The sequence below is a fragment of the Poecile atricapillus genome, chromosome 11, assembly GCF_030490865.1.
Source record: "Poecile atricapillus isolate bPoeAtr1 chromosome 11, bPoeAtr1.hap1, whole genome shotgun sequence".
NCBI classification, from domain to species: domain Eukaryota; kingdom Metazoa; phylum Chordata; class Aves; order Passeriformes; family Paridae; genus Poecile; species Poecile atricapillus.
Genome location: NC_081259.1, coordinates 13,376,251 through 13,388,774, shown reverse-complemented (window position 1 = coordinate 13,388,774; position 12,524 = coordinate 13,376,251). Strand labels below are relative to the sequence as shown.

Genomic DNA, 12,524 nt, shown 5'->3' with positions numbered 1-12,524 from the left:
TTCCCTCTGAACGGTCTCAGTGGAATGGGGTAGGCGTGATCATTAAAGCGGATTTAGAATGAGAAGACGCTACTCCTCAGGACAGAAATTACTCTGAGTTTACAGAGGTTCTAGCAAATATATAGGGTGAAAACCCTCAGTGTTGGTACTTGCCACCAGAACAAATGCAGTGCGGTGGTCTGGAAGTTGCTGAACTTTCTCATGGTGCCCCCTTGGGAATTGAATAGTTCCAGCCTTTCTCTTTGCATTCTATACCTCCTGCAATTGCCAGCTTGAAGGAGCTGTACAAATTCAGTATTGCAGTGCAGTTTAGCAGCTGCAGATACGTTAGGACTGGTAAAGTGACCAGCAAGCAAAAGGAGGGGATTTCTGGTTCTTATAGACATCCTGTCCCAGCTGTGGCATTCTGAGTCATTGCTGTTCTGTCCTTGACCCTCTAAACCCATCATGGTAACAGCAAGGCCAAAAAATCCCTTGCAAAAGCTGCCTTTGAAATAATGTTTACAAGTGTGACAGTACGTGGCATCACACGCCCAAATGCCTCTGGTCTGTTTTCTGGTGCTGCCTTTATGTGGTGCAGGTTTCCTCAGGTGAGACATGGGAAGGGGAGAAAGAGGTTCAGGTTGCTCCTGTTTGTTTCTTTGTGGAGTTTGGGTAGTGGTAGGGATGGGAAGATGAGCTCAGTTGTTGCTCTGGGTTTAGCAAATTTTTAGCAGAGGTTGCCTCTGTTTTGCAGACCCTCAGAGGCAGCTCCAAGCTCTCAAAACTGCTTTGTGTTTAAAGTATTTCTTTAATAATTTTTTTTCTCTTTCACTTTCATCTTCCCTTTCTCTGCATTATTGGGTGAAGGTGAAGGGAAAATGGATTCCAAGCTTTTCCACATAGCTCTCTGTGTCCTGAGTAGCCACTTCCATTGGCAGCACAAGTTTCCATGTCTCTCGTCTTGAGCTGATTCACTGCTCTGTGGATGTTTAGTGTTGCAGGGATGCCTGTGGGAAAGGAAAAGCCTGTGCAAAGAGTAGGCAGGCAAGGTCTTGGTGCTTCTTTTTTGTTGCTTGAAGGAACATGCAGAAGCTCTGATTTTCACCCTTGTTGGAGCCAGTCCAACAGAAACATCTCAGTTCTCTTGGCACCGAAGAGAGTGGCAGGTTCTCATTGGTGGCATTTGCACCAAAAATGGGGAGGGAATGCTGCCAGAAGACTCTTGTGAGAAGAGTGGCTATCACCTAGGGAGAGGATAGAAAAAGATTATGCTGAGGAAGTTAATTTTTGCAGTTATTGTTCCTAAACTGCATCTTGCTTTTTGCAACAGTAATATATTCTCTGTCTGCCTGGGAAGATTTGGTAGACAATGACGGCAATGATGGTACAAAAGTTGAAAGACGTAATGTGGGGGAGTTCTGGAAGACTCTTTTCAGCTCTCTCTTTTGTTGTCATTTATTTAAATGCAAATCTTTCAGGAAAAAAAAAAGTCCAAAATCTGATAAATATTCAATAGCCTTGGTACATTCATGAGTGTGAGGCTGAGGTTGTGGAAATGGTGAGTCATACAGAAACTTGTCCAGGGAAACAAGGCACTTCTGTTAAAGGAAGAGCAGGGTACAGCTAACTCTTAAATTAAGCCATAGCCTAGAGTGTATTTTAGTGTCTTCTAATAATGATATTTAAAGATATAATGTGTAGGAAAATAGTTGCTTTGGTCATTTTCAGGCAGACCTAAGGCAGCACTGCATTCAGACAGGTGTAATCAGTGCAGTCTCTGCTCCCACACCCAAGGACAAGTGCCTGTGATGTGAGAAAAGTAGGTGCTTATGAAGCCTGAGACCAGGTTACCACACAAAACTGGAGTCAGAATTGAGGGTGTAGAGGGTGGTGTCCAGGAATGTGGTTCTGCTGTGCTGTTTCAGATTCTGGTTTGTGGCAGTAGAAGAGCTCTCCCAAAGCCAGGATCCTCTCCCAGGGCTGGACACAGTCTGATCCAAACAGATGCCAAAGCTCAGTTTCCCTTTCTGTTTCTTAGTAAATCAGTGTTTGTACACTATGACTTTTGCTCCCTGGGCAGCATGCCCCAAAATATGGCATGGGAAGACCCTTCTTTTCCTCTGTCAGGCCTGAAGAAGGATATGAGAGACAGCTCCTCCACCTGAACAATGTTATGTAATGCTGTAAATATGTTAATTCTCTAATTTCTAAAGGTTAAAACTTACTTGACCTATTTAAAAAGTGTCACTGTTTCCAGGATTTCACCAATTATAAAGGTACCTGAAAGAGAACTACAGAAAAGCTTGGGAGTATGTTTTGAATGTCATGTTATTTCATGTCATATTTCATTACATATTTTAGCAATTCTGCCTCTGAAAACTACGATTAGAACAGGATTCCTCCTGGACCCAAGCTGCCCACACCTAGAACTCGGGCTGCCCTTGGAGTGCCAAACGCCTCTGACAATCTGACATCAGGAGTCTGGGGTGCAAGTTTGATTTTCCCTGGAAAAGGGGCCTGTGGCTGGGAGCGGGCTTCTGGCTCCAAAGAATACAGAAGGAGCAGGATTCCTCCTGGACCCAAGCTACCCCCATCAAGAACTCTGGCTGTCTTTGGAGTGCCAAAGGCCTCTGACATACTGACATCGAGAACCTGGGTGGGGGAGTTTTGTTTCATATGAAGCAGTGCCCCAGTTCGTGTTCAGGGGCCCGTGGCCGGGTGCTGGCTTCTACCTCCAAAAATTACAAATGGAGCAGGATTCCTCCCACCTACTAGAACGGGTTCAAAACTTGATGATAGTGAAATCTGCAGAGCATAAAAAGAATTCAAGGTAAACATCTTTTGTTTGTAGGTAGAGATGACACAAAAATGTGTAGTTTGGTATTGGTTGTGTACTGGTATTCTTGTCTATGTTATGTTACCGCCATATTTCATTTTAAGTTCATTACAGAGCTTTGCCTCACAGTATGACACGAGTAAGCTTATATGCTTGTGAGCTCTGCCTATTTTATTGCTGAATTATACATTTTTAGCAATAATTTTTAGAAAATAATCGTCAACAAATATCTTGAATTTTTTTCAGGTTTTACTCAGATCAGCTTAAACTCTTAAAATCTTTGATAAAATAAAATGCAGCATAGTAGAGCCTGTAAATATAACCTTAATATTCATTTATCATTGACTAGAACTGGCCAGAAAATCACTATTTAGGGAGGGTTTACATACTTCTTAGGATGAAATTAATCTTTTTTTTTTTCATGGCTTCTCTGGAGGAAAAAGGGACAAGTTCTCTATCTGATGTAGTTGAGGACATGGAAGGTGAATCTTCTACATCCAAAGCTACTGGCTATTTAGTATTACCTGTTATTTAAGATACATTTCACTTTGTCTTCATTTTCACATCCCACTTTGAAGGCACACTGATTATTATTGTTGGTTGTTTTGCTTTGAGTTGAGGATAAACTGCTACAAGGACTGAGGCTCAAGGTATCCAAAGAAGGATTTGCACAGGGGGACTCCTTTCTATACCTTAGGTCAGACCTTTCCCATTCTAGGCTGTGTGCAGAGTAACAGGATGCTTTGCCATGACTTGCTAAGCCAGCCTTGGAGCCAGGCAAGGTGGATATTTACTGCCTGGAAGGCAAAGAGAGTAGGTTTTTCAAATACTAAATAGCAAAATATTGAAATTCAAAAGAAGAAAGCCCCCCCTCTAGAAATAAAATTTAAATGTATAATCCTTCAGGAAACCAGCATACATTGCATAACAAGCAGATAATGAATTATTCCTTTCAAGTCAGTTTTAAAAAGAGGGAAATATTTAGAAAGTGAATCTTGCAGTCTAGCTAAAAGTGATTTTGTTTTATGCAGCTGCCAGTGAAGAGTCCTGCTGCAGTGGTGACTTGAAAGTCAATAAAAATGAAGTATTTAGAAGACACAGGATAAAAATGAATGAATATTAAACCAGAATTAATCCACTGTGTAAGCACTAAGGAATGTGTATGTGTTCCTAGCAAACTGATAGTGACATCCATTTGGAATCTCAGTTTACATACATAAAAATGGTGTAAGTGAATGTTTCGTCTGATTTTAAATACATTTTAACTAAAATGCATGAACTAACTGTTAAGGATCAAGTAACTTAAATTAGAATATCTACAGTATATAAAAACAGACATGTCTGGCCAGGTGGTGTGAGAATAAGAAGTGACTGGATTTCAAATAAAGAACAAGCAACTAGAAATCATGTGCAATGGGATTCACCTGACCACCAAATATTAAAGCAACCTGCAAAGAAGAGATGAGGCAGTTTAAGAGAAAAGTTTCTATGTTGAAGGAGCAATGAAAAATCTCATTTAACAGAGATACTGTGTTAGTCATACTTTTTGCTTCTTCTGTCTGCAGAAATCAGGTCTCAACAGAGCTCTTGGATCCTGGAGAAACCTGATGAGAGATGTCATTCCAAACCCACTGACAAAAAAGCAAGAGGAGTAACTGTACTCACATGTAAATGAACTGAAAAATGCTTCACAACAAGAGGAAAAGGTGAAGAATTAGGAGTGCCCTAAAGAGTACTTTGTAGTACAATCACCTGTGGGATGGGAAGAAAATACTAAACAGGTAATGGAGATCAGAAAGGGTAGGAATGATTCCTCTGAAAATACTAAAATGAGGTTCTTGAACTACACGAGAACTTGTATCTCTCTAGTATAGATCTGAATGGATATGGAGTCAAGGAATGGTTATTTATTAGCTAAAGCAAAAAGTCCATGGGTATTGCTTTCAAACATACATACTATTTAAAGGACAAGCCCATGTAAAATGTTTTCCAAATGAACTTTGTTAAAATTTCAAAAGTATGAGTGGTTGGGAAAGAGGATTTCCAGCATATCTGACAGTAGAGGAAAAGTAGAAACTGCTCATCTTAACATATCTTGTAAAATTCTGTAGGTCACCCAGTTCCAGGTTGTGTGCCCTTATTAAAGCACCAGGAATGTTTCTGGACTAATTACAGTAAAAGCAAAGTTGTTCAACAGTGGTGTTTATCCGTTAGGACAGCATAGAGATCACAGATTCTTGTGTGAGTGACAGAAAGGTTAAGTTAGAGATCTTCTGAAGGAGGTCTCTTTTAGCCATAGGGGGCCAAAAGGAGGGGAAAGAAGAACTGACAAAGGTTGTGTACAAAGAAGCCTTTAATGAAGATATGCCATAAGGCAAGATAATAGTCCTTGAGTGTTATGAACTGCAGAAACTGCACAAACACATTATATTTTAAACACTTAATCTGTTTTACAAACTATGTACATTCTTCTGCTAAATAAGATGAATTGGGATTCAAGAAGCAGCACATCCTGACAAATCTTCTCCTAAAGGCATCCATTAATATAAATCAACAGTAGCAATTTTGTTTGATCATTTATTTGCAAGAATCATTAAGGTTTATTAGCATAATTATTCCCTGTGGGACTTCATGTCACATAAATGAAAAATGGCATTATCAATATTTAAAAGAGAAGTACGTAATGTTCAGAGTACTTAAACAGTATCCTGCAGGTGGTGTCCAGCTGTAGCAAATTAGATTAGGTTTGATTTCTAAATTCTAGAGATATAACTAGAGACAAAACTAGGTTCCTTATTGTGCAAGGCATAAGCACACAGCCAAACTCTATAGGTACTCATTACTGTTTGTGTGTGTAACACTATTTTCAAGAAAGCAACTTGTCTTAAGATACCAAGGGGGAAGCGAATGTTGTTCACTGGTGGAAATCCTTCTGTAATCTTGTCTTTCTTATTTTTAACAGTTCTATAGGATGACCTGAAATTTTCTCAATGAAACAAGCCAACTTTCTCCCTCATTTCAGTGGAAACATGGAGAAAGGCCCTGCTTTCCTGCAGGAGCTCTGAAACCAAAATCAGCTGGTGCCTCTGTACCAACTCTGTGATCATCTCAGTATTACCAATGAGCTTGGCTTGGAGGAGCACTGTTTGAAGCAGACACAGGGACTGATGCACAGCAAAGCCTGTGGGTAACACTGTAGTGGGAGCATGTCACAGACAGAGCTCTGTGGGCTTTGTCTGGCCCACAGCAATGCAGAGTCAAATCACCACTTCACTGAGGAATTCTTGTTGGAGCACAAAATTGCTGTTTTAGCAGCAGCAAAATATATCAGTAATCACTGTGCACTCTTTTCCTCTCTAAAAGCTCTTGAATAAAACATCAGTGATTTTACTAAACATGCCTCAGGACTCCTCCAGCCACATCCCCGTGTGGGGCAGGGAAGCAGAGCCTCCAGCAGCCTGGGGCTCATCACAACGCTCTGCCAAGGCTGCTGGGCAGGAGGAAATGCCAGCATAAGAGATGGATGCAGGGAGCAGAATGACTTTCACCTTGCTCTCAGCCCTTTCTGGATCTGATGTTTGTTTTCTGTCATTGCCCTTCAGTTACCCTTTCTGTTGGTTGGCTTGAGGTTATGGCTGCAGATTAATTTGTTTAATACGTTGTTGTGTGCAAATGACATCTTTTTTCTTAGTATTCTGCTCTTTGCTAAGCTCCCTTTTGGAGTGCCTCAGCTTTTTAATTATTCACAGAAGCTGAACTCTTTGGAATTAATTGTGTTTGGTGGTATCTTGCAGGAATGAAAGGGATTCCGCTTTCTTCTAAGTACATTTTTTAGTGCTTTCAAGTCTTCACTCTGGTTAGAACACATGTCAACACCTGGACTTGGTGCTTCCCAGGGAATGGGCAATCCCCAGGAAGCATTTGCCATCCCACCCTTTTTGCTAGGTGTATACTTTTTTGTGGGTGCTGGTATGGGAAGAGTTGTAAATCTGAGTACTTAATAGCTTCTTTCTCAATATGTCGTTCAGCCTTGGAAATTACAAATCTTCCTTCCAGAGGTGTACGTTCTGGTGACGTTGCATAAAAAATACCGAAAAGGAAGCTATGTTCAGTGCTTAATGACAGCCAAAATCAGCTGGGGGGATCATCACTGGGTGGAGGCCATGAATTATTTTAGTTTTCCCTCTCCCCATTCAGTTGGGCACTTTGGCAGACGAGCTTGCAGGCAGGTTATTCAAATGCCTCCTCTATGCCCCTCACAGAAAGGACAGGGATAGGCTAGAATAGAAAAAAATATAATCTTTCCTTACAAACTAAAAGCTACAGATAAAGCTTGTTATCTTGAAGGGCAGTTTTTGACAAATACTTGTATCAGAGGTCCCATGTCAAAATCTCAATAAATAGATACTTTTTAAAAAACCTTTTCCAAATAGAACCTTCATACTTATAAACCTTTAGATTCTATACTAAAAATCATTTCCGTTCACTTTTCTAAGTAAGGACTCAGTCCTTCTGCTTGAACTTCTGATCTGTGCTCTCTTTCATTGGTTATGATAGGTAAGTGGATAAAGCTTTTTCCTGCAAAAAACAGGTGTCATTATAGCAGTGTTTTACAACATTCTTTGCAGGAGAACTATATTTACTGTCCCTGGACTGGGTATTTAAAAAAAACTCTCAAGAGGTGAAGCAGAAAGCCTGGTTTTCTCAGCAGAAAGTCCATGTGTGCTCCCCTCAGAAAACTGACTCCTACAACCAAGTACTTATTAAACCCACATTTGTCTCATCAGAAACAGATATATTTTTGTTGAACACATTTGAAGCACTGCGTATTTTTGTCCCTTGTAATATTTTAGTTTAGAGTCCATTATGTCATGAGTAAAAGATTGCTTCTGCCTACTGCTGCTACAGGACATGTTTTTCCTACTACTGCAGGATAATTAAAAAAAAAGAATAAATTAGTGCTGAGACTTTGTTTGACAGTGATAGCCCCTTAGCTGCTAAATCCACTATCCCATCCATCACTAATCTCCAGCAAAGCAAGCATTAGTTTCTCTGTGACTTATCTAGGTCCTTAGTAGATCAATAGCACAGCTCAGATGTTTCAGTCTCTTCCCTCTTAATTCACATTTATCTTTTCATCCAAAGAAGGTAAATTACCTCACAGAGAAGCTGTGTTATCCCCAATAGTGGTTTATAATGTTGCAAAGTCAGCATGACCCACATATCTTATCTCAGCTGGAATGCATTTGTCACTGTCTCATGTTATGATCATCTGGTAAAATGCCCTAGAAAAGAGGTAAACCTGCAAAATGGCTTCACCGTTTTTGTTTAATGACCTTTTCTGCTATGTGCTCCTGTATAACCTTCAACTGAAACTGCTAAATAAAGGGAACTTACTTTTTCCCTTTAATGTTTCATTTCATCGTTTTTACCATTAGCATTCCTCAGCAGTCCTCACTTCTGCTGTCAGGAGTTCATCAGTGGGTGCTGATACTGAGTTTAAGAACTGACTCATTTATTAATATGCTGCATTAACCCTGAGAAAGGACTGCTGAGTTTAACTCTACATTTGTACAGTTGGCTGCTGATTCCCTAAAGCTTTTCAGGCTCTAGGAGGGTTTAATGCTCTTAGGAAAAATAAATGAGAATCAGGTCACTGACCTATAGCAGTAACCAGGCTGCTGCAAGAAGAAATGCTGTATGGAACAAGAGTTTGACAGCAGTTATGCAGACTCATTCCTTTCCATACTATAGGAAGGTAGATATTTCCTTATCTGTTATTCTATAAACTTCATAAACTATGTAATGGAAAAAACCCTTAAATATGAACACACTGGATTTCTAACAAGTCTGGCATAGCTGGTTGCTAAGACAGTGCATTTTTATTCTTCTGTAGAAGAGCAGAGCAACCCTGCCTGGACTGAACTCTGCTCTGCAAGTGTGAAATTCTTAGGTCTTTGACTGAGAAATTAATCAGTGCCATCAAGGAGCTCTGCTTTTTGACATGAGGAGAAGGTAGGTCTGTTTTCAGCACAGTGCTTGATATCTTCCCATATAAGAAGGTACAAGGGAGGCCCCTCCAGGGAGCAGCGACTTGCTGTGACCGCACAGCTGGGAGGAGGAGCAGCAAACACAGGTGCTTCCCTCTCAGTGGAGGAGGAGCAGCCGAGTGATGATGACCTTGATGAGGAGGAGAACAGGATGTACTGAGAGGGCCTGGCACAGAAATGCTTGGCCAGGTGCAGGTGAGAGGAGAACCAACAGGGAGGTGCAGTCAGTGCCCGAGGGCCAGAGAGCAGCAGTGGTTACAAACTGAAAAAGGGGAACTTCTGGCTGGATGTAGAGGGAGGGAATAAAAAAATTAAGATGCCCAAGCTTTAGGATAGCAGCCTGCAGTTCCTGGGGGTGCTCTCAAGAAGAGATGAAACCAGCAGTTGTGTCTAAGTTGAAAGAATGATTGTTTTCTGTCTCTTAATGTATTCCACTTAATGGAAGAATAAGGCAAGGGCATATTGGGTGTTTCTGTGGAATTTCTGGGTTATTCTCCTTGTCCTCTACGTGAAGTGACTGTGCTGGAAGGTTACTTGCCTTCCTTTGGAAATCTGCAGGTACAGTTTACTGAGCTGTCCCTGTGGCTTAATTAATGTTGGGGAAAGCAATCAGGACATTAAAGGTAAGAGTTTCTGAGCATAAACTGCAATAAGGTATTGAGGACAAAAGAATTCTTTGGTAGCTTTTTTTTTTTCTTCTTTGTGTTTTAAGCACACTTCAGCAAATGTGAAAAGTATGGGAAATAAAAGAACACTGAGGCTCCAAGGACTGGAAACCTCAAAATATTTTTCCATTGGGAATCTTCAGGGTATTAGTCCTGTGTCCTGTCCCTTCTGCGAAAGATACACTACTAACAAATAGTTTACATGCAAATTCAAGCCACCTCTTAATTTTAAATATAACTTTGTGAACTGACCCAATGGTCTCTGGTATATATTTCGTTCAAGCGTTTTCACTCCCACTTTTCTGTTGGAGTGCCTTGCTGCCCTGGAGACTGACTCTCAAGGTGTGTTTGTGCTCTCCTTTTAGAGCTGTTCAAAGGGAGGATGTCATGTGAGCAAAGATGACATTTTACATCTCAAGGTTATTTGCTCTTATTTCCTGAAGTGAAGGGCAGGGACTTTATTTTGTTCTTTTGTTTGGTAAGAAAGAAAATTCCATTTATTTCCAGTGAGGTGCGTATCTGTTTACTGAGGAGAAGGGACAGCAAAAGTATCTTTTACAGCTTTATCCCCCCAGTCCTGCCAACTCCAAACCTTGAGCACTCCAAGTCACTGCTGTACCAGGGTAGTTAAAAGATTCCTTTCTAGGTCACTGCCTTGGAATAATTGGGGTATGGGGGGAGCAGTGTTTGACATTTACTTGTTTCCTTGCCTAATGTTGAAAAGAGAAGTATAGTGGTAACACCACTTGCAAAGAAGAATTAGGGAGCATTTTTATCTTCTTCTGTCTCATCTCTCTCTGCTTGTATCTTTTTAATCACATGGTCTCCTGCAGTTTATTCTTCCCTTCCTCAGGCATTGTGGGGGAACACTGTTCTCATTTAAAAGACAGAGAATAACCAAAGCTTCAGAAAGAATACAACCAATTTGGGAAAATTTATAAAATATTTAAAATAGTAAGTGTTCTCATCTCAAAAAGATAGACACATCTAGGACTGCATCAGTAGAAACAAGACAAACTGTTACCTAATTCTCAGAGGTGTTCTTCTCTTAAGCTTTATTAATTTAAACTAATTTTATAAAGTAGGTGGCATTAATGAGTTTAAAATACTGCTTTAAATAAGTTTAAAGTCTTTAATTTTACTTAACTATGTGGAAAGGAACATTAAGGTGAGGAAAGTGGGTGGGCAGAGTTCGGGCAGTTGGATGCCACAGCGTTGATTTCCTTGCTGGAGCAGAGTTAATCCAGAAAAACTGTAGGGGGCAGTTGTGCTCATGTAAAGTCTCTGGAATATTGAAGGCTTGGTTTTCTTGAATAAAGCATACTCTGTACCAAGTAATCTTACCAGAATCCTCTGTTTTGGTGATGTTCATGTTGTGGCTATTGTGTTCCGCCCTGTGCCTGTATCTCCCATATCTGCTAGAGATTCATCCTCATAGCTGTGAAGGAGAGAAATTCTTAATTAAACGCTGCCACCTGGGGTTTGTGTTTGGAGGTGAGTCGAATGCATTAATTTCAAGTCACGATTCAAGAAATGCTTTTAAATACCATCTTTCAAAGTCCCCCTCGCGGTGACGTCACGCGGCCAGGGACCCGCCCACCCCTGGGTCATGTGTGGGGTCGGCTCACCATCCTGGCCAATCAGCGGAGGAGATGCCCCGGAAGTGAAACCGCGCCCTGGAGGCCGGCGGCGCCGGGCGTTGCCACGGCAACTACCGGCGGGATGGTGAGAGGGAGCGAGGGAGGGCCGCGATCGGGGCCGGCATGGGGAGCGGGGCCGTGAGGGGAGCGGGACCGTGAGGGGAGCGGGGCCGTGAGGGGAGCGGGATAGGGGGCGGTATGGGGAGCGGGACCGTGAGGGGACAGGGACCGTGAGGGGAGCGGGATAGGGGGCGGCATGGGTAGCGGGACCGTGAGGAGACAGGGACCGTGAGGGGAGCAGGACCATGAGGGGAGCGGGATAGGGGCCGGCATGGGGAGCGGGGCCGTGAGGGGAGCAGGACCGTGAGGGGAGCAGGACCGTGAAGAGACAGGGACCGTGAGGGGACAGGGACCGTGAGGGGAGCGGGATAGGGGCCGGCATGGGAAGCGGGACCGTGAGGGGAGCAGGACCGTGAGGGGAGCGGGGCCGGGGTCGGCACGGGGAGCGGGTCCCTGCGGCTGTCCTGCGCCACCGCCTCTCCCTTGTCGCCCGCAGGCGTCCGAGGAGCGGGAGTGGAGCAGACGGGCGGCCCGGCTGCGGGCCGAGCTGGAGCGGGAGCGGCGGCTGGATGAGGCGCTGCGGGCGGTAAGAGCTGCGGGGGCGACCGCGCTCAGGGAGGGGGAAGGCTGAAGAGAAGTGTTCGCCTGGCTTTACCTTTGCCTGTCAAAAGCTTTCCCCATTCACAAGCATTTACTGACTTGTATAGTCTTGCTTGACTGCACAGTCTCCTTGCCATCTCCTAAATGTGCATGTGTGAGAGTTGCTACGGAAATTGTTCTGATCAGGCAGAAGAGAACAGAAAGCAGAGAGTGCTGCAGCTGGAGCGAGAGCAGAAGCTGGCGGCTGAGCTGGCGAGGCGGGACCTCGAGAAAATGAAAGATGAAAAGATAAGGCAACAAGTCAGAGCAAACAGGTAATTCAGAAATTTCCCGGCTGTATCAAATTGGCTGCTCCTGTTATCAAGATTTGAGAAAGCTGTAGCAGGAGTGGAGACTACTCATTCTTGGAAGGAAAAGTTGCTTTGAGATTAAAGTATAATAGAAAGTTAATTTTATGCAAATTTTGTCAATAAAAAATGTTGATCCACAAAATTTTCATTTTGAATATGTATATGTACACTTGGGCATATCTGTGAGCATACACGTGTGTGTATGTGTATTTGTGCTTACGTAGTTAGAAGTGAAGTATGCAGAACTGTTAGCACATGTAGAAATACAGGTAGCTCTTGTTTTTAAATGGATTTTTTTTCTTTTCTGCCCTTTAACTAGAGCAATATTTTTCATCAGAGTT

The 12,524-nt window shown here is 42.5% G+C and overlaps 1 protein-coding gene across 2 annotated transcripts in view; it reads left to right on the top strand.

Annotated features, from left to right (window-relative positions):
• Nucleotides 1-11,159: 11,159 nt before the first annotated feature.
• MNS1 (meiosis specific nuclear structural 1) overlaps nucleotides 11,160-12,524 on the top strand; it is a 19,549-nt gene continuing 18,184 nt past the window's right edge. The window contains exons 1-3 of one of the 2 annotated variants that reach the window (XM_058847192.1): nucleotides 11,160-11,258; nucleotides 11,730-11,819; nucleotides 12,020-12,147. In XM_058847192.1, coding sequence (XP_058703175.1) covers nucleotides 11,256-11,258; nucleotides 11,730-11,819; nucleotides 12,020-12,147 — 221 coding nt within the window. In that variant the 5' untranslated portion in view covers nucleotides 11,160-11,255. Of the gene's footprint in view, nucleotides 11,259-11,729; nucleotides 11,820-11,958; nucleotides 12,148-12,524 lie in introns of those variants that run through there. The other variant, XM_058847191.1, reaches the window with a different exon arrangement.